General features: G+C 37.9%; 1 protein-coding gene across 4 annotated transcripts in view; it reads left to right on the plus strand.

Moving 5' to 3' along the window:
- The window catches only part of LOC105157851 (midasin-like protein), a 39036-nt gene that overhangs the window by 13148 nt on the left and 699 nt on the right, over window positions 1-25189 (plus strand). For all 4 annotated transcript variants that reach the window (XM_088878815.1, XM_088878817.1, XM_088878818.1 and 1 more), the window contains exons 25-77: window positions 43-193; window positions 1241-1314; window positions 2029-2176; window positions 2998-3096; window positions 3262-3362; window positions 3478-3567; window positions 3643-3708; window positions 4151-4315; window positions 4467-4674; window positions 4748-5616; window positions 5739-7250; window positions 7380-7560; window positions 7817-7894; window positions 8729-8811; window positions 8892-9143; window positions 9290-9425; window positions 9502-9587; window positions 9681-9766; window positions 11016-11157; window positions 11258-11347; window positions 11504-11627; window positions 11754-11905; window positions 12435-12548; window positions 13154-13303; window positions 13454-13627; window positions 13713-13916; window positions 14084-14188; window positions 14315-14530; window positions 14682-14801; window positions 15326-15407; window positions 15488-15618; window positions 15717-15881; window positions 16289-16364; window positions 16481-16593; window positions 17171-17250; window positions 17341-17454; window positions 17681-17749; window positions 17842-17998; window positions 18686-18852; window positions 18937-18983; window positions 19073-19302; window positions 19606-19839; window positions 20268-20489; window positions 20576-20734; window positions 20815-21039; window positions 21168-21464; window positions 21692-21835; window positions 21985-22188; window positions 22269-23957; window positions 24041-24322; window positions 24531-24710; window positions 24795-24893; window positions 24981-25106. In XM_088878815.1, the coding sequence (XP_088734941.1) occupies window positions 43-193; window positions 1241-1314; window positions 2029-2176; window positions 2998-3096; window positions 3262-3362; window positions 3478-3567; window positions 3643-3708; window positions 4151-4315; window positions 4467-4674; window positions 4748-5616; window positions 5739-7250; window positions 7380-7560; window positions 7817-7894; window positions 8729-8811; window positions 8892-9143; window positions 9290-9425; window positions 9502-9587; window positions 9681-9766; window positions 11016-11157; window positions 11258-11347; window positions 11504-11627; window positions 11754-11905; window positions 12435-12548; window positions 13154-13303; window positions 13454-13627; window positions 13713-13916; window positions 14084-14188; window positions 14315-14530; window positions 14682-14801; window positions 15326-15407; window positions 15488-15618; window positions 15717-15881; window positions 16289-16364; window positions 16481-16593; window positions 17171-17250; window positions 17341-17454; window positions 17681-17749; window positions 17842-17998; window positions 18686-18852; window positions 18937-18983; window positions 19073-19302; window positions 19606-19839; window positions 20268-20489; window positions 20576-20734; window positions 20815-21039; window positions 21168-21464; window positions 21692-21835; window positions 21985-22188; window positions 22269-23957; window positions 24041-24322; window positions 24531-24710; window positions 24795-24893; window positions 24981-25106 (11268 nt within the window). The remainder of the gene's footprint in view (window positions 1-42; window positions 194-1240; window positions 1315-2028; window positions 2177-2997; window positions 3097-3261; window positions 3363-3477; window positions 3568-3642; window positions 3709-4150; window positions 4316-4466; window positions 4675-4747; window positions 5617-5738; window positions 7251-7379; window positions 7561-7816; window positions 7895-8728; window positions 8812-8891; window positions 9144-9289; window positions 9426-9501; window positions 9588-9680; window positions 9767-11015; window positions 11158-11257; window positions 11348-11503; window positions 11628-11753; window positions 11906-12434; window positions 12549-13153; window positions 13304-13453; window positions 13628-13712; window positions 13917-14083; window positions 14189-14314; window positions 14531-14681; window positions 14802-15325; window positions 15408-15487; window positions 15619-15716; window positions 15882-16288; window positions 16365-16480; window positions 16594-17170; window positions 17251-17340; window positions 17455-17680; window positions 17750-17841; window positions 17999-18685; window positions 18853-18936; window positions 18984-19072; window positions 19303-19605; window positions 19840-20267; window positions 20490-20575; window positions 20735-20814; window positions 21040-21167; window positions 21465-21691; window positions 21836-21984; window positions 22189-22268; window positions 23958-24040; window positions 24323-24530; window positions 24711-24794; window positions 24894-24980; window positions 25107-25189) is intronic.

Below are 25189 nucleotides of genomic sequence, written 5' to 3' on the forward strand. Positions count from 1 at the left end.
ATTCCTTGTGGTTGCTTATAGTGATAAATCTCTTGTTCGCAGTGGTTCAACCTTTTACAGACAGGAAGAATACTAACTGTGAGGGATCTCTTGTCTTGGGTATCTTTTATCAATGTGGCGGAGAGAAGTTTACCAGCTGAATCTGCATTTATACATGGTGCATTCCTTGTTTTGCTGGACGGAATTAGTCTGGGTATGTTTTCTTAGTTGTTTACAACTTATGTTATTTGTCCATGAATCAATGAAACGAGTATATCTTGTTGTTGATCATCATCTCATCAGTACATTTAAGAGAACCCTATTTGTTTTGATGTAGCAGTTGTACGTTTGTTTCAACAATATACTTTTGTTACACCTTGTTATTAAAGGATATGTGACCAGGAAACTTTAGCTGCTTCAGGAGAGTAAGGTCAAAAGAAAATAGAAGTATCACATAGGAAGTATGATCAATCATTTATAGCAAGGGATAGAGTTTGTGTTCACCATTAGGCTTATTTTAATGTCTTTGATATTATTTCTTGAATTCCATGATTCTGCTCTCACATCCTGATAACAATTGGCATCTTAGTAGCAAGACTGTTATTGGCTCGCTGAGTACTATCTTTTTGTGTAGTTTCTGGTTTGGTTGGTAAATTCTCCTGGCACTTTTGTGGGTGCTACTTACTGGATTTCTGCACATGAGCAAGAAAGGCATTGCACGTGCACTTTTGATGACTGGATAATGGCACGTTTGTGTTTTCGTGTTGCTGAAGTTTCTGGAAACATGTTCATGCAGTACTGAATTTATAAAGTTTCTTCTTTACTATATCTACCAGATATTTCCGGTCCTTTGAAACCAATCCCTACCAAGAATGGGGGTGTTTCCCAATATATATTTGGTTAGAAGCTATGCTAACGGCATTAAGTAAGCAATGACAAATTTTAGGATATTCTGGATGTGTGTATTTGGGTACAGTGGGGTGGATGTGCATGGACCTTGATATGCTAGCCGCAGGTCAAGATGGGGCCCCTCCGATATGTGGTATTAATTCTAGAGTTGGAAAGACTGGCCCAAGCAGCGAATGACCTTGGATGCAATAATGTTGTTAGCTGAAGAATTCATGTCTTTGATTTTGTAATACTTTTATCAGTTCTGAGTTGGCTTTACTTGTAAATCTATTCAACATAGAATACCTTCTTATTACTTGCATGATCACTTGGGCGTCGCTGTCTTCATAATCCGCAATTCTCTCTTCTTCAGGTACAAATATAGCAAAAGGTGAAGCTGCAGAGTTGAGGAAAAAATGCCTTTCTTTCCTTCTGGAGAAACTCAAGGTAACGTCTTCTATCTGACAAAAGATTCTCTTCCTCTTTTTGGTATAAAGAATTAGATGTAAGTGAAAAGTTATCTTAATTGATATGTCGTCTCCTGATGCCTTGGCAATCCAATTAAGAAGAAACCTCTCCAGTAGGCTTGTTTGTGTTATTCTTCTTGCGTCCTATGCCTTTTAGTGATGCCTTTGTTAGGAGTTCAATAGTAGAAGTTTGTTTGTGGGTTGCTTTTTGCTTCTTCGCCTTTATATGTACCGAAATATACATCTTGAGCATCTTCTAGAGAGAAATCGAGTATTGAGGGGTTGAGTCTTTTACAAACTCTTGCTTACATTGTTCTTTGGTCTTATGCCTTTTAGTGACATCTGTATTAGGAGTTCAATAGTAGAGGTATGTTTGTGAGTTGCTTTTTGTTTCTTTGCCTCTATATGTACCGAAATACACCTCTTGAGCATCTTCTTGAGAGAGATCGAGTATTGTGGGTTGAGTCTTAAAGAAAGTCTTGCTGTTCATTGAAGCTCAGACATTGTTCTTTTAGATCTACTCTTTGCAAGTCCATGTTACTCTGGAGTCTACTCTTAGAAGGAAGCAAGATATAAGCTATTTGTTGTTGGTGTTTCCTATTCCATTTCTCAAATTCGTCGATTAGAAAATGTTAGATTTTAACTGGAGTGATTGATTTTAGTAACTGAATAAAATATTTACGTGCTAATACAGGAGTGCAAGCCAAATTTTGATCCCTTAAGTCTTGATGGGCTGGAGTCTTATGGTTGGGCTAATCCTGGAAGTTCATCAGTTGTAAGTCATGCTGATAACATGGATTGTGACAGTCTCTTTGGAATCCATCCATTCTATATCGAGAAAGGTAAACTAGCTGGATATTTGTCTATATTTTTGGTGTTCTTTTATGTTAGATCTTATAAGTTAAGCTAGTTGTGAATTTAATGGATTTCTGGAAATATGAATTTGCCATGTCTATTACATCTATTAATAAAGCAAAATGCTTATCTTTAAAAGAGAGAAAGCCAGTGCGGGGTGGATCACTGGATTTTATGCTTGTGTGGTGTAATTTTAATTGTGGCTGGGCAAGTTCTACTGATTGAGTCCGGAGGTTAATCTTGGTTCTTCAAGAAGTTTTAGGAAATAATAAGCTTTTGCATCCATAAATTTGTGATGAAAATGATGGCAACTTATGGGTCTTTTCTCTATGCATCGCTGACTGGGAAGCATCAGAACAAAATGCGAGAAAGTTTCTGGATATAGGCCATTATTTCCACTGTGCTGGGCAATTGGTCTTCACATCCTGGGGATTGAAGTGTTAGCATGTTTCTGTTGTGGTGTAGCTATCAAGTCAGAGCTGGCCTCCTGTGCTTTGATGTGGTGACCAAGTGAAATTGGTCTATTGCTACTGATATTGTTCAGTACCTTTATTTTTATGGTACTATATTATCCTATAAATATTCTTAGCAGCGCAAGATAAAACTGTGGGAACTATGTTGGCAATGAAAAAGATGACTGAAACTTGACCCCGAGCGACCAATATTGTTGTGGAGTCTGTTGGTTGTGTTGTTTGGTATTACCTATTACTTTGTTTCTTTCATGAACTGCAAATTGGATGTGTTTACCGTATTGCATTTTTATGGTGTAACGAATCTGACTGCTGAAGATCCTTGTCATCTTGTTCAGGTACTGACTGTGTTGGTGCTGAGGGATTTGAGTTTCTGGCCCCTACCACACGCCGGAATACCTTGAGGGTACTGCGTGCTATGCAGCTTAACAAGCCTGGTATTTCTCTTTCTGAACTAACTTATATTGGGCATGATATAACATTTGTGCTTTTGTGATCATGTCAAATAACTCAGTATGCATATGCATTCACCTAACAGACCTTAAGGCTTAATATGATTGTGTATCAAGCGCTCTAAAACGTGAGGTTTTTGTGCTCACTAGTTTTGTTGGAAGGAAGTCCTGGTGTTGGGAAAACAAGTTTAATTGTTGCACTCGGCAGATTCTCTGGGCATACAGTTGTAAGGATCAACTTATCTGAGCAGGTAAGTAGTCCTTGTTAGTTCTAAATATGTGCATCATTTTCCCTTGGTTGAGGTTTTTTCCTTTCCACCTAAGCACTTTGGCATTGGACCTTTTAACTGGATTTTCTTGCTGCAGACAGACATCATGGATTTGTTGGGGTCAGATTTGCCGATTGAAAGTGATGAAGGGATACAGTTCGCCTGGTCTGATGGTATCCTCCTTCAGGTGGGGCAACCTGCACTTTCTTCATGTTTAATTGCTTTTGTTTCCTTTATTGAAATTGCTGTACTGCAATGTCAGGCTCTTAAGAAGGGATCGTGGGTTCTGCTCGACGAACTTAATCTAGCCCCACAATCTGTATTGGAGGTATGAATTTGTACTGTCAGCAACTTCATCCCCCTTGTACTTGATGTCTTCTTTTGACTTGTTTTTCTAGGACCTTCCTCTTTCCACTGTTAAACTATTGTTCTTTGTTTCTTTTTGGGGGGGATCACTCGTGGTCCCATGACCTTCCTTTGACTTGTTCCCCTTAAGACCTCGCTCTGTCTATGACAAAACTATTGTTCTCCTTTTTCTTCATGGATTTGTCTATGCCTCATGGCACTCTTTCTCAGAGGACCTCTCTGAAAGAATTAGTTCTCTCAGATGATTGTAGTTGCTTGAGTGTTATTATCTAATGATTAAATTTCAACTAAGAAAGGCAAAATGTGGCAAGATGGTTTGTCTTTCATTTGAAAGTATCTTTTTGTAATCTGTTAATGATTTCTTGTTGGGTGCATGGAATTGATGCTTTAACTGAAAAAATTAGGGTTTGAATGCTATTTTGGACCACCGTGCTGAAGTTTTCATTCCTGAGCTGGGCCGTTCTTTCAAGTGCCCAACATCTTTCAGAGTTTTTGCATGTCAAAATCCTTCATATCAAGGAGGTGGGCGGAAAGGCCTTCCTAAGTCCTTCCTCAACAGGTTCACTAAGGTATGCTCCTTCGACACTGGACTTTTAATTTAGCATTTGAATTTCATAGTCCATACATTTTGGGATTCAACAGGCGGAGTTCATTTCTGTTTTATATGGTTTGAGGTTTGGGTTTAGCAGTTAATATCCTTCTAATTCCCTATTGATTCAGGTATATGTTGATGAGCTAGTAGATGAAGATTATCTTTCCATATGTAGCTCGCTCTTTCCATCAGTTGAAAGATCTCTTTTATTGAAGTTGGTTGCATTCAATAAAAGATTACATCAGGAGACTATGTTGTATAACAAATTCGGTCAAGATGGTTCCCCATGGGAATTTAATCTCCGTGACGTGATACGTTCTTGCCAAATTATAGAAGGTGACTGCTTGTTTTTTCTGTGCTGGTCTATTGGTTGCTTGAATTGCTTCTAACTTTTCATAGTATCTTTCAGATGCATCTGAAAACTCAAAATCTGACTGTTTCTTGAGTCCCATTTATCTGCAACGAATGCGGACGCCTGGTGATAGGGTGGAAGTTATGAAGTTATATGAACAAATTTTTGGGTTGAAGCCATATGTTAATCCAAACCCTAGAGTTAAGCTCACTCCAGACTCTGTGATTGTCGGAGATGTATCCATCGAGAGGAATTTGTATCAGTCATCTCGGTTATCCAATAACAACATTATGGATTTGCCTGGTTTACGTAACTGCTTGGAAGCTATGGCACAGTGTGTAAAGCATCAGTGGTTATGCATACTAGTTGGTCCACCATCTTCGGGCAAGACATCGATGGTAAGATTGCTTGCTGAGTTGACTGGAAATGTACTAAATGAATTAAATCTTTCATCCACAACTGATATTTCTGAGCTACTTGGATGCTTTGAGCAACATAATGCGTCCCGTCACTATCATCTTGCTATTGCTCAAGTTGAAAGATATATGAATGAGTACTGCAGCTTGCAGTTGGAGTCTTCCCCAGATGCGTTCATTCAGAGGAACGATCTTACTGGTCGATGGCTTGCCTTCTTATCAAATGCAAATAGTTCGGCAACCTTCATCCACAATCCAAGGATGAGAGATTCCATACTGCAGTTAGTTGAAATAATTGAACAACTAAAGGATATTGACAAACAAGCATTGCCTCTATCTTGGTCTCAGAATGACCTGGACAACACTTTGAACATAATTAGAAAGTTAGAACACGATTGTCAGAAAAGGAGACACTCTGTCAAGTTTGAATGGGTAACTGGATTGCTGATCAAGGCCATAGAAAATGGGGAATGGATTGTTCTGGAAAATGCGAACCTCTGCAATCCAACGGTTTGTATATTCTATTGTGGAATTCCTTGCAATCTTTGTTGGTTATGCCTGATTCAGCATCCTCTTGTTTCAGTTTTTATTTTCTGTAGATGGTTAAGTTTGTCATATTTTATTGCATGCAGGTTCTTGATAGAATTAACTCTTTGGTTGAGCAATCTGGATCTATTACCATTAATGAATGCGGAATTGTGGAAGGAAAAGCAGTGGTTCTTCACCCACACCCAAAATTTCGGATGTTTCTCACTGTTAATCCTAGCTACGGTGAAGTATCCCGAGCAATGAGAAATCGAGGGGTTGAAATATACTTGAAGCAGCCTTATTGGTTGATAGACAAGATATGCGATAAGAATCTTGATGAGGTTGAGCTTAGAGAGGTGAAGAGATTTATTGCCCTCTCAGGAATTCCTGTAGGTAAATTGGTTGATACGATGGCCAAAGCCCACCTTTATGCTAAGTGTGAAGGATCCCATGTTGATGTAAGTATCACATTTCTTGAGCTCTCACGCTGGGTGCAATTATTTCAGCGGCTCATTACAAATGGCAACCGGCCTACTTGGAGTATCCAAATTAGTTGGGAGCATACATATCTTTCGTCTTTTGGCGAAAAAGGGAAACACATTGTTTCACAAGCAGTTGTCTCTTACTTATCAATGCCAGAACTTTATAAATTCAATTCATCTGAAGATTGCTTGCTATGTCTGCCAGGAGGTTGGCCGACCCCCTTGAAATTAAGGGATTATGTGTCTTACTCAAACCAGACTAACATTAGACAAAACGTGATGTATTTGGAATCATTGGGATCTCAGATTGCATCGAGCATGTTGAATGGCGCCTTGAGCAGAGGTGCAAATGGAAAAACTCCTCTTGTAGGAGGTTCAAGGATGATTCATCTAATGGATGCTATATTGTTGAATAGAGTAATGTTTCCCGAGGGTTCAAATATGCTTACAAATTATGGTGCCCAAAGTGAATTGGAGTTATCTTTGGCCCAGAAGAAGCTATCCTTTGCTGCTGATTGGGCAATTGAACAGGCCGATGAAAGTGATTATTGGCTTTACATTTGGTGGTTTGAGTGGTTTGGATCTCGGCTGCAGCCGTTCTTTTCATTTTTCAATTTGTTTTCAGATTTACTGAAAAAGGAGCTACAACATTCTATTTGGACAAGGATATTTCGGTTACGCAGTGAGCTCATGTCTCTTCGTGCTGTAGACAAAGATTTTGCATCTCTCCCGTTACTCTCAGTGGAATTTGTTGATTTATGCCCATCTGTTGGTGTGTTAAATTCCTGTCGCGTCCTACTAATAAACTCGATTAAGTGTGTTAGCTTGTTGAGACTTAGCCTTCAACAATGGAGCAAAGAGAATAGCTTCAATGACCGTTTCAAAACTCAACCTTTTGAACCCGTTCTTAATTCCGTGAGGCAGGTCGAGGAAAAAGTGCTTGACTTGCTTGTTGAGTCACCTTCCTTTGATGTGCTTTTTAAGTTATACAATGACCTCCTTGAGCATCATATGCTCTTTTGGAACAGTATCATTTCATCTCAGATTGAGTGTCGGCTGATCTCATGGCGATCTTTAATGAAAGATGCTGTGAAAGTGCAGGAGGTTTGTCCTGCAGAAGCAGAATTATTTCAGGTAAGTTCTTATCCTGAACTTCCTATTTCCTTTTGACTTATTTTCTCCTTTTTCCTCGTTCTTTTTCATCTTTCTTTATAGTCCGAGAATCATTGTTCTAGGCTTACTGTTCGCACTTTCCTTGTGTAGATTGAGATGAAAAAATTGGATGGTATCTCATCTTTGTGTTTGAATTCAAGCAAGTCGTTGCTCTGGGTGCATGGTGGACATCCAATTCTGCCTTCATCTGCTGATTTGTACCATAAACAGTGCCAACTCTGGAGCCTTTGTGAAATGGTGTGGCCACGGAAAAAAAACCTTTTGAAACTAGGTATGTCTGGTAGAGTGTTTGCATGATCTGTTTTTTATCTATGCTACATGGAGTCAGACATAGCTATGCGCTAGTATTCAATTCATTGAATCTATGCCAATCTATATTGAGGACTCTAGTGCTATCCTATTGTTTCAGTGTCAAGAGTTGGACACTACTTGACAATAAATTGAAAGGTCTATTTTGCATAGTTTGTGATGTTTCGCTCATCTTGTTTGTACTTTCCAATTATCTATTGCTGAATTTTTTTCTGTAGACGGGAATGAATCGGATGAAGTTAGTGTAGATGGTGCATTGTTTTCTCATGTGGAACTTCGCCTCCTTGCAATGCAAGGTAAAAGCTCATCTCCTCTCAAGAAAATTGGACTCTGTATTGACTGTTTTAGGTTGATTCTTGTATGCAGTTCTAAGCTGCCCTCATATGAAAGCTCCAGTTCATATAATCATGTGCAGTATTTGTGTTACTATATATTCATGTGGTGACATGGAGGGTGCATATGTCAAAGTAGAGATATGTTTTTATTTATTTTTCAAGATAAAGGTATATGTTTTCTTTGTTCTGGAATTTATTTATTTTGTTACCTCCATATGGTCATTTCCATTGTCATTTCAAGGAAGACAGAAGTAATGTAATTTCGTAACATGTAATTTATATCCATTTGTTTGTGTCTCATTTCCATCTTGTATGTTTTTCCTTATCTTTTTCTTTGTATGTAACATGAAGAAAATAATCTTTCATCTTCGGTATCTGTATGATTCTCTTTCCCATTATCTACTTAGTCTTGATTTCTGAAAGATCTGCCCATTCTTTCTGTTTCAATTTCAATGGGGAAATCGAAGGATGAAGCTAGCATCTGTAACTCCTTGATTTATATTGGATAACAAGACAAGATGTTGCAATTGCTGACCTTCTAAAACTATTAGCCCCCTCAGGATTAGTTACCCACGGTAAGGTTGCGATGTTTCTTCCCTGTTCGAATTTGAAGATTTGGGGCGGGGGAAGGGGCGGGACATGGTGGGATATCATTCAATGGGCTTGAGTTGAGCGTTGTACTGATCCTCTCCAATTGAAATCAATTCCTTCCGTACTATTTCTCACTGGAATATTTATAGCTGTAAATATCTGTGTATATCTTCCCGGTTGATTGGGCTTTTGCATTTTTTGAAGGTATTTGCATGTCATCATATATTGTTGGCGGAGCTGATGACAATGATTCTGAAATTATTCAGCAGTTGGAAGAGATGTATCAGGTAGTTCTTCATGATTTTCTTATCCATATACCTTGATGAAAATATTTTAGACTGCTCTGACCAATGTCTCATTCCCTCAGATGCTTCTGGGAAGGTTGGATTTTGAAAAGCGGAAGTTGGTAGCGAAATTGGAAGCCTATAAACATGCAGCTTCACCAGCTCCATCTTCTGCTTGCTGTATCTTTACACCCGATGTGTTTTCTCAAAGGTTTGGCTTCGACTGTTGGCTAAAGACACAACCTATAGTTGATGAGACAAGTCTTTGCCTTGATCTGGAGCTACTGCAGAACCTGACAAAGAGTGCTTTGGTTGACATTGAAGAACAGCACCATGTAAGCCTTTATTCTTTATCATTGTTCTAATAAAGGGTTATTTGAGATCTTAACTCCCTTTTTCTGGTGTCGGGATATGTTGTTACAATAGTCTCTCAGTGGTATTTTGATCTTCATGTTTGTTTCACGATTGCCGTATATGACAGGCTTTATTGAAGGTGTCAGGCCCTTTGAAATCATCTATGAACTTCTCATTGGACTATTCGTCAAGACCTCCAACTGACTGTTTACCTCACCAAAAAATTTTATGGACCCTAGATGCTTGGGAATCAGTCCAGGGGGGTAAGTGTTGCTCTTTTAGTTGGCCAGGCCGCTATTACTAGTATTTTGATAGCTGATCTCTTCCCTTCTGCCGCAGCAAATGAGAAAATTTCCAGTTTTATTCTGGAGCTATGGTTTAGATGGCATGCAACTCTTTGGGAAGCCTGTCCTATGCTTGCTGAGGTACTTATCAACATCTGAAATGCTAAGTTGACTGGACATTTTGTAATTTTCTTGTCTAACCAACTCAGAGATATTTAAATTTTGTCATGCAAGATGCGTTCTGAGGATGGTGGCTATGGTATTCTGCTACCTCACAAGCTATTTTGGCCTCTAAAATTGACATTGGTCGATCAGATTCTGTAAGTTCTGTTTATTGGCAGGGACTCAATTTATTTGGTATTTCAACTCTGTACTTTAAGGTTTTTGCCTTTAATTGACTTAATGACAACAAGCCTTGAAATTAAGGCTGTGGGGATCATACTACCCAATTTTCTTTGTATTCATTTGATTGGGTCAACTAAGCACACATGATTGCACTCTTATAACTTGAAAATTCTATGAATTTCCATGAATTTCAAGCACTTAAGTTGGGTGCAATGCCTCTGATTCTGAAAGTTCCTAGTGGAACTTTAGAACTTTCATTGACAGGCCAATCTAACCTTTCATATTGTTAACTGGAGATCTTGATAAATACTAAGATCTATGCGCTTTTGTCTCATTCCTCTGACTTTGCAAGGAATTGACAAAATAAGTTAATGCCCAGTCATCTGGCTCTTTTCTAAAATCAATTCTGTTGGGTTACTTTTTCTCATCTTTGGAAGTTCTGGAAATATCTAATGCTTTAGTTATGTGGATTTGGATCATTGTGATTGATGAGGGATATAAGAGGTTCCTTAAAATGCGTAATGCAGTCTTCAAGATAGACCAAGTAGAGTGGTGGTTGAATTTCATCCGACATGAATATATCTTTTGAATATCATATAATTATTTGAAATGAACATTACTCAATGCACTATATATTGAATTTAGCTATTTTCTGGGTAATGTACTAGAAATAAGTTTTGTCAGGTAATTGTCACTTGTGATCTTTAAGTAAGTTTACTTCTTTATTTATTTTAATGTGTCCAGTACAACATGAACGGAGGTTTTTGAATTTGATTCGAAGGTTGCTTACTGTAATTACAAGAATGCAATCATTCTGGTAATGAGTGGTATAGATATTTCTGATGGTAGTTTGAGTTAAGCATATTTCTTGGATTTATTATATGCCAACCTTTTAATTAATGCCAAATACGCAAAATTTTTCATGCTTTTTTTTGCTATTCTTGTTGCAGTGGGAAGTTCACATCTTAATTGTGCTTCCTGTTTTAGGAGTTGTTCTTTTTGTGAAATAGCCATGCCATCACAATCTTCACAAATCTTGCTTGTACTTTAAATAGCAGATAATGCTTATTGCATTTTTAAAAGAACTGCTATTATTCTTCATTTTTGTAATTCTAGAGTGTGTCTTCTACTTTGACTTGTTCTGTCATTCGCTATGAAATCCCTTCTGCCACCTATTAAAGCCGTCTATTTCCTTTCTCGATAACTATCTGTCTTTGATTTCAGGCAAAACGCAAACTCCATTAGACATTACAACCTGCATAGCTTCCAGCTTAGAGCTGCTTCACATAATATTTGGCGAAGTTCTGCAAATATGATCCATTCACATGATATGCTTCTCTCTGTGGCGCGTTCTTTGTTTGAGCAGGTATTCCTCATTCTTTGACAAGAGTGCTCTTTATCGTTGTTAATTCAAAACTTCAGTATGTTGTAAGTTTGACTTGTTCCCTACATACTTGTGCTTGTAGATTATTTATGCCCATAAGAAGTCATTTGAGGATTCTATATATTCTAAAATCAGATCCGCTTTTCATTCTATCCAAGAAGTAAGGAACCGGGTACGTAACTTTTCTTGCTGTTATCTTGATTCATCAGTTGAGGACAATCTTCTGAAGTGTGAGATTTCCATGTGATCAGTTTCCTGATTTAAGATTAGGTCTAAGGCCTGACTTTCCATGTGCCACCCATTTCACACTTGATTTACAATATGACAGCAAGAAAATATGAAGGTTCTGGTTTCACTTCTGGCGTCATCGAACCACCACGTACTCACATCCTTGATCGATTCTTATATTGGGCCACTGCTTAGTGAACTTTACCCTGTGTGCCCATCTGATGGTTAGTACATGATGTTTTTTGGGTTTGGAAATTTAGAGTTGATTGTGCCTTCTCCCCCCCCCCCCTGCAGAATTCTGTTTATTTCCTTGATAAGTTTTATCACATTTCCCCATCTAAACTCTTCAGAGATCCGGATGCTTGGATGTGCATTGTTACGAATTGGGGGATTGCGTTATAATCTTCTGATCTGCTGTGATGATCTGGATCCCACTTTAAAATACTCTATCAAGTATTCACAATTAACAGAGAAGATAAATTCGCTTGAGATTGAGATGCAGGTATTCTCTATTTACTTTCTTTGTGAATGCATATCCATGGTTATAACTTCTTCCATTGTAATTTACTTGCACAGTCATATGCCTCTGGTTCTATTCCTTAAGTGTTCAAATGTATAAGTTAACCTATTTCCATTTCTGTTTTTAGGTAGTTTGTCATAATTGCTGATGTGGCAGTCTCCTGTTTAATCTGTAGTCCGTTTTTTTCTGTCATTCTTCTATTTGGACATGCAAACCTTTTATTTGAATATTAGTATTGTGAATTTGATTGGTCAAATTCCTATTCTTCTAAGGATATATTATATTTTATATTTATGTTAGAAGGTGAATAACTATAAGCTTTTAGTTGGTAAGAGCATCTCATCTTACAAAAACAAATGCTGAGCTCTGTTTTCAGTTTGTGGTTGCACAAACAGAGCTCAAGTCCTTATCATCCTTACCCACGGATTTATTTTGAAATGTTAATGGGTGTATGTGTAGCTTATGTCTCGTATTGACACCACTTAATATTAAATTGATTACTTCTATGCAGGTTCGAAGTGAATGCGTCTATTTAGCTGGAAGTACTCATCATAGAGAAGCTGATAATTATAGGAAAAATTTGCTGGAAAAACTCAATGCTGAAAGGAATAGGCTGCAAAGAAAGGTTCACGGGCATATTTTATTGTCTCAGAAAATTATTATTGTTTCTTGATAATGTTTTTCTTGGTGAAAATTTAAGCATAAAAGAAAAGCTTTTCAAAGCGCCCAGCAGCTAATATTCGACTGTCCACTCCTGTGCTTGTGCCTTAAATTGATGTCTTGCTTTTGCATTTGAGATTTGCGCAAGATCTTGGTTATTTGTTATACATGAATGCATGTCGTCATTCATAGAGATTTGGAAAATTTTACTACACCTCTCATACCCCTCCTGAAAAGGTGAAAGAAAGAACGAACAACCCCACAAACCTATGCTTGCTTTCATGCCATTGTTACTTGCACCCTTGGTTTTTATTCTATTGTATAGTGCTTTTTATTCATCAAGAGCATTGCAGAAAGAGTTGAAGACGCACACTGACATATGCATGCATGTATGAATTCCTGCTTGGTAATGTCTTATTATATGTATGAAGCGATTTGTCTTGCACTGTGACTCTCTTCGGATGTATTGAAAGCTCCGAACTTTTATTTTTGGGGAACCTCTTTAAAAAATGAAGCGCAACAATTTGTATGCTTCTGACCTTCACGTGATGATTGCTCCCCCTGTATCAGATGGTATTCCGCCCCAATCCAGGAAAATTTAAGGAGTTGAAGCATCTCTGTGATGAGTTTCTCGAGTCTGTTACAGCTTTTGTTGAATGGATAAAGGATGTCAAAAGCTGGAGAATTGAAAAAGTCACTGATCAAGTGCATAATTGGCAGGTATTACCGATATCCAAATTCTTTAAAGCTTGTTGCTACAGATTTTCTGCTTCACGGATGAATTTTTCCAGAGTATTCAATCTTGAGTTGGTCTTCATGTGTGTTTACTTATTCAATCTTACCTTCTATTCATATGTTTTTCATTTTCAGGAGATAACATCACGTTTCATTGATCGATTGTCAAATGAATACTCGGCATATATTGATATAACTGAACCTGTTCAAGTTGCAATATATGAAATGAAACTAGGCTTGTCATTAGTTGTTTCTGGTGTACTGAACAAAAGATTCGCATGTGGAGAGCAGGATATGGAATCTGTTCTGGTAGGTAGAAGTTCCATGTTTCTTCTAGTCATATTATTCCTTCTGCTTGCTTCTTTGCTGTTGACTCTTGAAGTGTGTCTGGCAGGTCACAATTTATAAATTTTTTAGATTCCCTAGAGTTTGTGCATCCAAAATTGTCTCAGTCAATGTTGGGAGGGAGCCTGAACTTACAACCCGTGAAATTGAATTGCCAACAAGTATCCATGAAATAGATATGAATATGCTCAGACATATTGTTGGGTTGACTAGAGACACTGTTTCAACAAGTGACAGTGTTCCTGTTGCAGTGGTACGTGATTCAGCATAGTTTTTGAAATCTTTTCTGTTTGTCTTGATGTGTGGCTTTTGAAATCTACTTATGCTAAACTAATATTTTCAAAAGGAAAGGTATAACCAGTATTCACAAGAGCTTCTTTTGAGTTTTCTAAATGCTTAACATTTTGTCATCTGTTGCAGCAAGCTTCAACCTTGCCACTTAAGGTTTCTGTTTACCACAATCTTTTAGTTCGAATAAAAGATTCTGTTGCTGATGCTCGATTTCTTGGTGGTTCTTCCTTTAAGGTGACATCTTACCTAAGATTATAATGGTTTTATACAGCTTATCCACTGCTGTGCTTTCATCTGATATCTTTTCTGCTGGTTTCTCCTACTGAAATGTTCTGACATTCTGCCACATGTTTTTATCAGCTTTTGCATGAGATCTTTGATGATGTTGCCAGTCTTTGGGTGAAACACCGGGCAAAGCCCATTGGGGAGTGTAATGCTCAGCAGTTTAAGTTGAGAGCAAGGGCATTTAAGTTGGAGAGCGTCATTGATATTGATGTGTCAAACTGTGCAAATTTGCTTGCAAATGATAGCTTCTCTGAGTGGCAGGAACTTCTCTCTGAAGAATTAGATGAGAAGGTACACTGCCGGAAACGTAAAAATGCGTATGGCCATATTTTCCCAATGATGTATGATTGTACATGTGTATACATGTCTAAGTGGATATGAAATGCCGGGATATAGACAAGCACTGGATTTATCAACAAATATTAGCTTTTTGCCTTTGCAGATAAGAGTTAATGAGGAAGTTGAAGCTTTGGAGGAAGACTGGAATGCACAGGAGACCGATTTGGATGGCATAGTCAACATTCACAATCAGTTATTTGGTTCAGTGGACCTTTTTCAAAGAGTAAGTTCAAAACATTTCATCTATTTACCCATCTGAAGACAAGAATAAGTTGGCACAGAATTTTAATTGCTCAAGCACATTGCTAATTGTAAGTACAGATGCAGACAAACATGAACTTCTTTCAATGGACATTCTCGCTGGTTCCGAGGAAAGATGTACTCGTGTGAACATTTTTATGATCGTACTTTCCATCTTCTGATTAAAACTACAAAGTGAATGGTGGTTTTATTGTTGTCTTTCAGTACATATTTGTTGGGTGCCTGCAGAACGAGGCATTTTTTCTTGTAGTAAATAACATCAAATATGTTAATGGCTCAACAAGGCAGTGATGACTCAGAAACAGTATTTGTAGGTGATTTGTGAGTGTAAAAATTTATTAACATTCACAAGCTTGGGTGATGATTAGAGGACCTTTTTGTGTGGCAATGATGGTGTGTTTTAATGGAGTTAATTTCATTTCTATGAGTTCGTACTGGACTTGAATTAATTACATTTTCTCATACCTATTCATGTCATCTGATCAGCCTGGCAGTGTTCAAGTGTCCGACACAGACAGATTGTCTTCTTTTCTTGGCTCTTATATGCTGGGGGTTAAAATGACCAAAGGTGATTGATTTCTACATGTTTTCACCCCAAATACATTGAATATTATGGTGTCTAAATCTTTCATATCTTCTATTTCCCAGACTTCAAAGGTTCATTTTCCTTCAAATTTGATGCCAAGACTGCTCCAGAACACTTACTCCGCCTCTGTTTGGAGCATGATGATAAGTTCATTCTTTGTCACAAATCAAATTGTGCATACAATTTTTATAAGGTGTGTTTTCTTCTCCTTTTCAGAAACTCGTCTTCTTTTTACATCAGTATGATCTCACAATTGTCAATTATTTTCACCTCGTCTTTGGTTCCTATCAGGATTCAAATCCACCCATGATGGTTAAATTGGTGGAACCAGTTTTACTTCTTAAACAGCGAATTCTTTTCCTGTTGAAAGAATGGGATGATCACCCTGCTCTTCAGAAGATTGTAGAAGTCATTGACATGATTTTAGCTCTTCCTCTTGAAACTCCTCTTGCTAAGGTAGATTAGCTTACTTGCTAGATGCCATTTTCAACAAGTCAGCTGTTACAGATCATACCAAATCTGTAATATTAGCTAACAAATTGGCGAGAACGGACAACTTGTAGTTTGATCTGCTCTGAAGTTTAATCTGACAAGAATATAACCCATTAAAGATCCCTGTTCACTTGTTTGAAATTTGTCCTCCTAAAACTTTGTTTGTGAACAAAACACTATTTACGTCGTCTTCCTCTGATTGGATACACCTATACTAACTCTACCAGTAATGTTAGACTGGGAAACAACTAAAGCTATAGTTATAAAAGACTTTTGCATCTTTAGTTATGTATTAATTCTGCGGCATGTGGAGCTCTACATGTCTGTTGCAGCTCTGCCTCATTTTTTACTTCAATTATTCTTCTGTGAAGGGTCTTTCGGCTTTGGAATTCCTGCTTAACAGGGTTTGGATTGTGCAAGAAACTGTTGCCAAATTTCCCCTCTCTGGTAAGCTATGAACTTTTTGCAGCATGTGCTTTAATTCCGATGCAATACAAAATAATCCCAGTGAACTTCCTTTTCTATATTTGCATTCTTTGTTACATATTTTATTGTTTGCATAGATCAATTGCAACCTATTTTCGCTCTGGTGTCCTCATGGCATAAGTTGGAGTTTGAGTCTTGGCCTGCATTACTTGATGAAGTTCAATCTCAGTTTGAGAGAAATGCTGGAAAAGTAAGTTTTCTTTGCTATCCTAGTCAACTAGTTGCTAGTCAAAGTGACCTGTCTGGTTACTCTGGTAAAGTTGTGTACAAAGATACAATTAGTAGGAACCATTGCAACTTAAGACAAGGATATGATAAGAAGTAACTTTCATACTGATCAAATTTTGAGAAGTCATGCTTTGATTTCAATTGCATTTGACAGTTAAGTTTGATGTCAAGGTGCTTCATATGAGTTAGTGATTTTAGTGGATAGATCTCTTGGAAAATTGCTACCCATGGTGAGCTCAAAAGTTGCAATGTGTTTTGAATATGGCTCAGTGAATGCTTACTATTTTATTATCTGGTGATAAGCTCTTGCATCATTATGGATTGGCCAATGCTTGTTATGGTTACAACCTGAATTCGTCTTACTTTTTGAATTTATTTTATTAAAGGGACTCTTTTTGGGTTCCAAATTTTTGACTAGATGATATGCTACTGGATATGTCCTTTGTCGTACCTTTAAGATTCCTTTTTTGCAGCACAATGCTCTTTAGTTTGGTTTTGTTTACCTACAATTACTAATTTTGTTTTACACCTGTTCACAGCTATGGTTCCCGTTGTATTCCGTTTTCCAACGAAGCCACACTGCTGATATTGATCAATACAATATCTTAACTATTGAAAGGCATGTATCCAATTATTGCCTTTGTTATTTCTATTGAAAGATTGTTGCTGTAGTCTAATCAAGTTCATTGAAATGCGAGTAAACCTGCAGCCTGGAAGAATTTTTTAACACATCCAGCATTGGAGAGTTCAAAAAGCAACTTCAGTTGCTTCTCTCCTTTCATGGACAGATTAGCAACCAGTTGAATTGGAGATCTTATGGAAGGTAAGATTTTGTTTTGGATGCACTTTATCCTGGACTTGTAGTTGAGCAATCCTCTTGAGATAGTCAACTAAGGCTTTGCTGACAAACTGCCTTATTTTTCACAAACTTTTCACATGGTGGTATGCTTACTTCATTTTGCTACTTCCTTTAAATAGTTCTGAAATGAAACATTGTACTTGTATGAAATTTTGAACATGGAAATGATGATGTATAATTGATTGCGCAGCCCTTGTCAAGAGGAGAGTGTGAAAATACTCTATAACACTTTTGGGTTCTATGTGCAATTGTTGCCACGGTAAGTTATATTCTCCTGAAAGTTTGTCTTTGATATGCTTGCCGCTTTGAAGTTGGTGGTGATAACCTGATGTTTCTTTAACTTTCCTAAAGAATTTTAGAACATATTGGAGCAAATAGAAGCAACATTGAGAAGGAGTTGAATGACCTACTGAAGTTGTGTCGTTGGGAGCGCATCGAGAATTACCTGGCCATTGAGAACTTGAAACGGACCAGGCTGAAACTAAGAAAGATTATAAAAAAGTATATGGTATGTCTATGGTTTCAATCATGAAATCTGCTAATGCTTTATTCAAATTTGAGTGAACTTACTATGTCGTATGCCCTTATATGCACCAGAAAGAAAAAAGGATAGATTAATCATGTCAATGTATATGTTTGTTTTGTAGACTTATCTATAGAATAATTTTAAGATTAATATTATATGCTGACAGTCATTAGCTTTGATTTTCTGGTAACAGTCATATATGCTGTTTCACTTGGCCACTCTCTTTCCCTTCCCAACTTCATTTACTGGTGGTATGTTTGAGAAATCTTGTCTAACGTTAGCTAATATGCACAATTAGTTGTTCACTCTTCATTACAGTTCTTTCCGGTCTCATTTCATAGCAGCATCTCTCTAATGTCACTTGCTCGTTTAGTGGGATGAAAGGAATTGGGCTAGAGTTTCAAACTGTATAGGAACCAATAGTGAATTGTGGTTTGAATCTGACGCTAATTTTTAGGTCAAACTCAACTTATTGTACAAATTATTCTCCAGAAGAACTAAGGAACTGATTTGTATAGTCCCTTTTATTTGTTAGACCATCTGGCAATTGATTTTGGCATCGTGTTCCCTCTTTTCTGGAGGCTATAATTGTTAGTTGGCCTGTCTGGTCATCTTCCATTACTAATGGTACTTCTCCTCAAATATGTCATCCTTGTCATATCTTCACAGGATATCCTCCGACAACCTCTTATGGATTTCCTTGGTCAAGAAACCTCACGAAGTGGGATGAATTCTCGTTCTACTCAAGGCCAAAGGTCCATAGTTGATTCTTATGAGGCTAGCCGGACTCTCCTTGATACTGTCTACAATCAGAGTCAATCTAAAGCAAAGGACAGGTAGACTTCCAATTTTCTGTTTTTGATTGTCTTCTATTTCCTTTTTTCATTCCGATTATGTTAAGCTTTGGTTTGTTGTTGCAGTTCTATATGGTTTGCTGATTGGTGGAAAAGCTTAGAGAGTGTGGGAGGTTGTGTCCTGAATGTTTAGTTTGACTTTGTACAGTTTGCCTTTTTTCATCGTGATTGTTCTTAAGTTAATAGGATTAAAATCATGCAGAGAACACAGATGGCATGAAGGATGGTATTCCTTCGCAACCTTCACGCTTCTTGTACTGGGAAGAAAGGAAGCAATTGTGGCATACAATTGAAAATTTGTGCATCTCTCTAATTCACTGTGGTGAACTTTGGGAGGATAAAAATAAGAAGTTGGGCAAAAGGAGGGCATTTTCTGACCTCCTCAAGCTCCTTGATGGTTGTGGTTTGTCAAAGCATAGAACCTCCCTAGAGGTACTGTTATGATTTAATCTTCTAATTTGTTTTCTATTATCAATTTTTAGTTTATATATGGTCAGTTTTTTCTTTGGTATCTCAATCTTACATTGTAAACTTTACAAAACAAGTTTCCGTTCTTAAATCTACATTTTTCCTAGAAGTACTCTCTCTGGTATGACATCACTGCTTTTAAGGGCAAAATGTAAAGACATTCTAATCTTCACTTATTCAACTTTTCTGTATGGCTAAGTCAAGATATTCCTTTACGATTTCGGGGTGGAGTATTCTCTTTCAAATAATATATATGCTGTCATTTAGGGCCAATGGGATAAAGCACAGTCCTGGCTTCTCAAGCCATCCTATGAAGTACAACATTTACTGCTGGTGCCAAGTAATTATTCTTCAGGGGATGTCGATTGCAGCCACCTGAAGAGCTCATCCAATGAAATTATATGGAAAACAGCAAATAAGTACTACTTCAAGAGCATCGCTTCAATTAAAGTTCTGGAGAAAATATGTCTGAATTTTCATAAAGATGTTAGTCTCATACAGGTATGTTCAGAGAGGATGCGCAACAATTTGATTGACTTGTTGATTTAGTTGTTTTAGGTTGTGCTATCTTATTCAACAGATTATCTTGGTAAACTGAAAATTGTCTTTTCCTTGAACTGGTGTAAGAGGTTATAATTGTCCTTTCATATTACTGTATTAGTTCCAGGAGCTAATTTATATTTCTTTAAGATCTTATGATCTTTCTTTTTTCTTCGAAGCTGCTGTCTGCGTGTCAATATTCACTTCTACTTTTGATAATGCAAATAGTTCTGAGATTTACATTCCATAGAGTAGTATAAGAAGTTTGGTCTATCTTTCTTCAAAAAAGCTTCTGAAGCTTTTAGTTTGTAAACTGAATTACTTAGATTAAAAAATATGCAATATCATTTATCATGCATGATTGATGTGCTAATTTTGTTCTGATGTAGGTCAAAAGGTCATGTTCTTATGTTGATCATCTAATTGAGATACAGCAAGAACAAAGAGCTGTCGCCTATAATTTGGCAAAGAAACTTAAGCGCTTGAGACAATGTATATGGCCTTTGTCAAATTTGTTCTCAAGCTCCAATCACTTGGATAGGGGAACCAGTAGTGACAGCCCTTTTATCAAGAACCAACATGCCACTTTCCAATGCATGTGGCAACAAAAGGTATTCTCCACCTGTATCTAATAAGTACCTTACCTCTTACTCTTCTGCCACATACTCTAACCTAGCATTCTGCAATTTTAATGCAGCAACTCTTTGATGGTTTTTGCACTTTGTTGTATGAAGAACATTTGTTGCTACAAACAGTTGAGAACAGTCATCTGAATACTTGTTCTAGTGTGAGAGATGGAGCAGAAGCGATTCGTCTATTCATTCAGAAAGTCCTCCCCGACTTTCAGAAATCTAAGGTAATTACGCCGTTGTGCTGTCCTGATTGGTTGGAATTTCAACACCACTTTAGCTTGCTTATCCTGAACATTCTTGACAGAATTTACTGGATCACCACCTTCTTGGAAGTTGTGAATATATTGCTATGGTAGGAATCGCATTGCATCCCTCTGGTGTTACAAAAGAAATGGAACAGCTGGTGAATCTGAACTTTCAGCTAATTAAAACATTTGAGAGAAATCTCTTAGCTTTCCGTGGTCAAGAAGATGAGCAAGGAGCTGTTAGAAACATCTTACTTGGGCACATGGAAGATTTATGTGCAAAGGTATACTTTTGCTTTATTTTGTTCGTATAATTTCAAATAATAATTATTCCCCCAGAGAAAAATACTGTGTTTCAAGTCTCTGTGTAGGATGATGCTTGAAAGAAATTGAAGTCTGTAATATTTTGCAGGCTCATATTGCTGAGGAGCTTTATTCTTCTTTAAATGCAAGAAAGTCTAACGATGCGAATGTCAATGTTGAAGAAAACATAAGTGAACTTGAATCTGATTTTGATGATGCTCTGAAGGGAACATATAAGCACATAATTGATACATTTCAGAGTATTGGGTTGCTGAATCATGATTGTGCTCTTACTGAAGACTCATTGAGGAACATTAAAGAGTGGAAGATCCTATTTGAAAATGATCTTCAGCATCTTCAGTTAGACCTCATCTGTGAGGATGTAATCAGAACAATTCAATGTGCTGTAAGTTCATTCCTTGGAAACTTGCTACTTGTTTCATCCATGTTATGTTGGATTGATAGATTTGGAGTTTTATAATTTCTTGTGGTATTGCAATGGATTTCGAATCCATGGGATTCTTCAAATCTTTCCCATAAATCCACAAACCCTTCCATCCAAATGTAGCATCGAGGGATTTGATTGACCTGCTCTTTTCTTTCCTTTTTTCTTCTTTTCCTTTTTATTTTCAGGAAGAACTTCTCAACTATTGTGGAGATGAAAATCCTCGCGCAAGTACCGTATGCGTGCAGTTGAGAGAGCTGTATGGCTTATTGGAAATGGTACTAGCATTGGGTGATAATATTCTGTATGATTTTGTAGACATTCACAGTATGGTAAGTGATACCTGATTTTGCTTGGTAGCCAGAAACATTTTATCTTGTCCTTATTAAGTAGATGATATGCAATAAGACAAACAAGAAAAAGCACAGAACCTTTGAAGAATAAACTAAAGAGTGAGGCACATAATTTCTGTTGTATGTAGGTGTCTAAAGTGACATATGCACTAGCAAACATGTTTGGTTCATTATTTGCCGATGGATTTGGTACTACTGAAGACCAAGAAGACGATAGCGTGAAAGAGGTAACTCAAGATGCAAATGGAACCGGTATGGGTGAGGGTGCAGGATTAAATGACGTCAGCGATCAAATAAATGATGAAGAACAGCTCCTTGGGAGCTCCCAACAGGTATGCAATTTCATGCTTAGATCTTTAAATTAGGTTCATCTTCACATCACAATCTTTTAACTTGTTTTGTGCTTCTGAAGGAAAATGAAGAGCGTGATGCCATGTCTGACATGCCAAGTAAAAATGATAAAGGAATAGAGATGGAGCAGGACTTTAGTGGTGAGGCATTTAGTGTTAGTGAGGATTCTGAAGAAGATGAAAATGAAGACAATCAGGATGAGCAACTGGAGTCTGCAATGGGGGAAGTAGGTGCGAACAGTGATATAGTTGATGAGAAACTTGGGGACATGGATGATGATGAGAATGAGAATCACAGCACAAATGAGAAACATGAGCACTGGCCATCAGTGAAAGGTAAAGCTTCTCAAGATGAAGAGCTTCGGGCAAAGGAAGATTCTGCTGCTGCTGAAGAGGATGCTGGAGATCTTGATGCAAAAGAATTTAGTGAACATAATGATAATGATAAAAATGAAGAAGGTCATGATGGTGGAGAAGATATGAATATAGACAAAGATGATGCATTTGTAGATCCTTCTGGGATAAATGCTGAGGACCAGAGTCAAAGGCCTGAGCAAGATGCTAAGATGGATGAATTGGAAACCACTGAACCAATGGAAGATGGTGAATTAGAAGACCTGAATGATTCTGATGTAAAGAATGACGAGGAAAAGGCCACTGAATTTCTGGAAGAGGCAGACTCAGACCATTCTGCAGAGAATGCCGAAACAACCAATGCTGAAGGGAGTTGCCTAGAGAATAATATGGAAACAGACGTTAGGATGCCAGAGCAAGATCTTGTGCAATCTACTCCTAACAATAATAATAGTGAATCTGCAGGACAGCCTATCCTAGACTTCTCTGATACAGCTGATCTGGGAGACTCTGTACCAGATGAAAGTTATGCCAACTTTGGGGAACTTAAAAATGACCTTGCTCCGACGAGTAGCCAGCCTAATGCCTCTGAGCTTGAAGTGAGGGTTGCTGACACTGTAAACGGCAAAACATTAAGCAATGAGCAGTCCAAAACTTCAGTACCTCCTGAGTCTCTAATTCAGAAAGCTCAGCTTAATCCTTGTCGCAGTGTCGGCGATGCTCTTGATGGATGGAAAGAGAGAGTCAAAGTCTCTGTTGACCTTGAGGACAAAATAGACAATTCGAATGATTTGATGGATGAGAATGCAGACGAGTATGGCTACACTGCTGAGTTCACAGAGGGTACAGCTCAAGCACTTGGGCCAGCAACAACTGACCAAGTTAATGAAGATATCACTCAAAATGATGCAGATAGGGATGTAAGAAATGCTGATGCAAAAGACCCCTCGCCAGAAATTGAGATTGAGAAAAAGACTCCTGAAACTGGTCGAATCAGAAATTCTGCTGTGAATCCTGTAAATGATGTTAAACAGCAGCAAGGAATATCAGATATAGAGGAGCAGCCTGGGGAATCCATGGAAGTGGATGGGGATCACAATCAAGACAGAACCAGCATGTCAGAGAGTTTGGTATCTGTAAAGAGGCCGTACATGAGTGCAGAGATAAATCAATTGAGCAAGTTTTCCATGAGCGATGATGAACTGGGTAAAGCTAATGGCTTTGAACCCTCCAGTGACGTGAGGGATGATGCTGCCACCCTTTGGAGAAGATATGAATTGCTTACGACAAGATTGTCTCAGGAGTTAGCAGAACAGTTGCGTCTAATCATGGAACCCACTCTAGCTAACAAGCTTCAAGGTGATTACAAGACTGGCAAAAGAATTAATATGAAGAAGGTATATGGCAGTCTGACTTTTATTTTCGATTCATGTACGAGTGAGTCCTTAGAAAGTAGTTCTTATGTTTCTGTGATCTACAGGTGATTCCATATGTTGCCAGCCATTATAGGAAAGATAAGATATGGCTGAGGCGGACCCGGCCAAACAAACGTGATTACCAAGTTGTAATTGCTGTAGATGATTCCCGCAGTATGTCAGAAGGTCGTTGTGGGAATTTTGCTATGGAAGCATTGGTAACCGTCTGCCGAGCAATGTCCCAGCTGGAGGTGGGAAATTTAGCTGTTGCAAGTTTTGGGCAGCAGGGTAACATCAAGTTACTTCATGATTTTGACCAACCTTTTACTCCTGAAGCAGGAATGAAGGTTAGTTTATCCGCTCATGCTTATCTTGGTGTAAGATGAGATGGGTGTTGTGGGTATATTCATATCATTAACTTTCTGGATATCTTATTATCTTGAGTATCTGACTTATTGCCGTCTCACTGTTCTTTATTAGTTCCAAACTCTGCCAGTGCATGCCAACATTTTAGAAGTGTTTACTGATTACTTTTGGCATTTTGGATGTGAACAGATGATCTCGAGTTTAACATTTAAGCAAGAGAATACGATTGCGGATGAGCCCATGGCTGATCTACTGAAATATTTGAACAGCATGCTAGATGCTGCAGTGATGCAGGCACGACTACCATCTGGGTACAATCCTCTGCAGCAGCTTGTACTGATTATAGCTGATGGCCGTTTTAATGAGAAGGTACATTTTCTTCTACGATTTTTCAATTTGTTCTTTGTTCTGTGCAGCAGTTGGAATTACCCCCTTTGTTTTGTTTTGTATCAGGAAAAATTGAAGCGGTATGTGAGAGATATCTTGAGTAAGGAACGTATGGTTGCATTCCTGCTCCTGGATAGCCCAGACGAATCTATCATGGAATTTTTGGTAATTTATAATTTCCATTGGTACATTCCTCTATTTTAATATACCAGGACCTTTCAGCAGAATACTAATGTGATCATGCTCTCCCAGGAAGCAACCGTTCAGGGAAAAGACATTAAGTTTTCTAAATATCTTGACTCATTCCCATTCCCATACTATGTGGTTCTTAAGAACATTGAAGCACTTCCCAGGACACTAGCGGATCTTTTGAGACAAGTAAGTTTTGGGTTAAAAGTAATCCAATTGTTTTATGAGGGCAGGAACTGGCTATGACGGTTATCTATTTTTGCTTGCATTGT

This window comes from Sesamum indicum, linkage group LG3, assembly GCF_026168435.1.
Source record: "Sesamum indicum cultivar Baizhima isolate 11 linkage group LG3, ASM2616843v1, whole genome shotgun sequence".
Lineage (NCBI taxonomy): Eukaryota > Viridiplantae > Streptophyta > Magnoliopsida > Lamiales > Pedaliaceae > Sesamum > Sesamum indicum.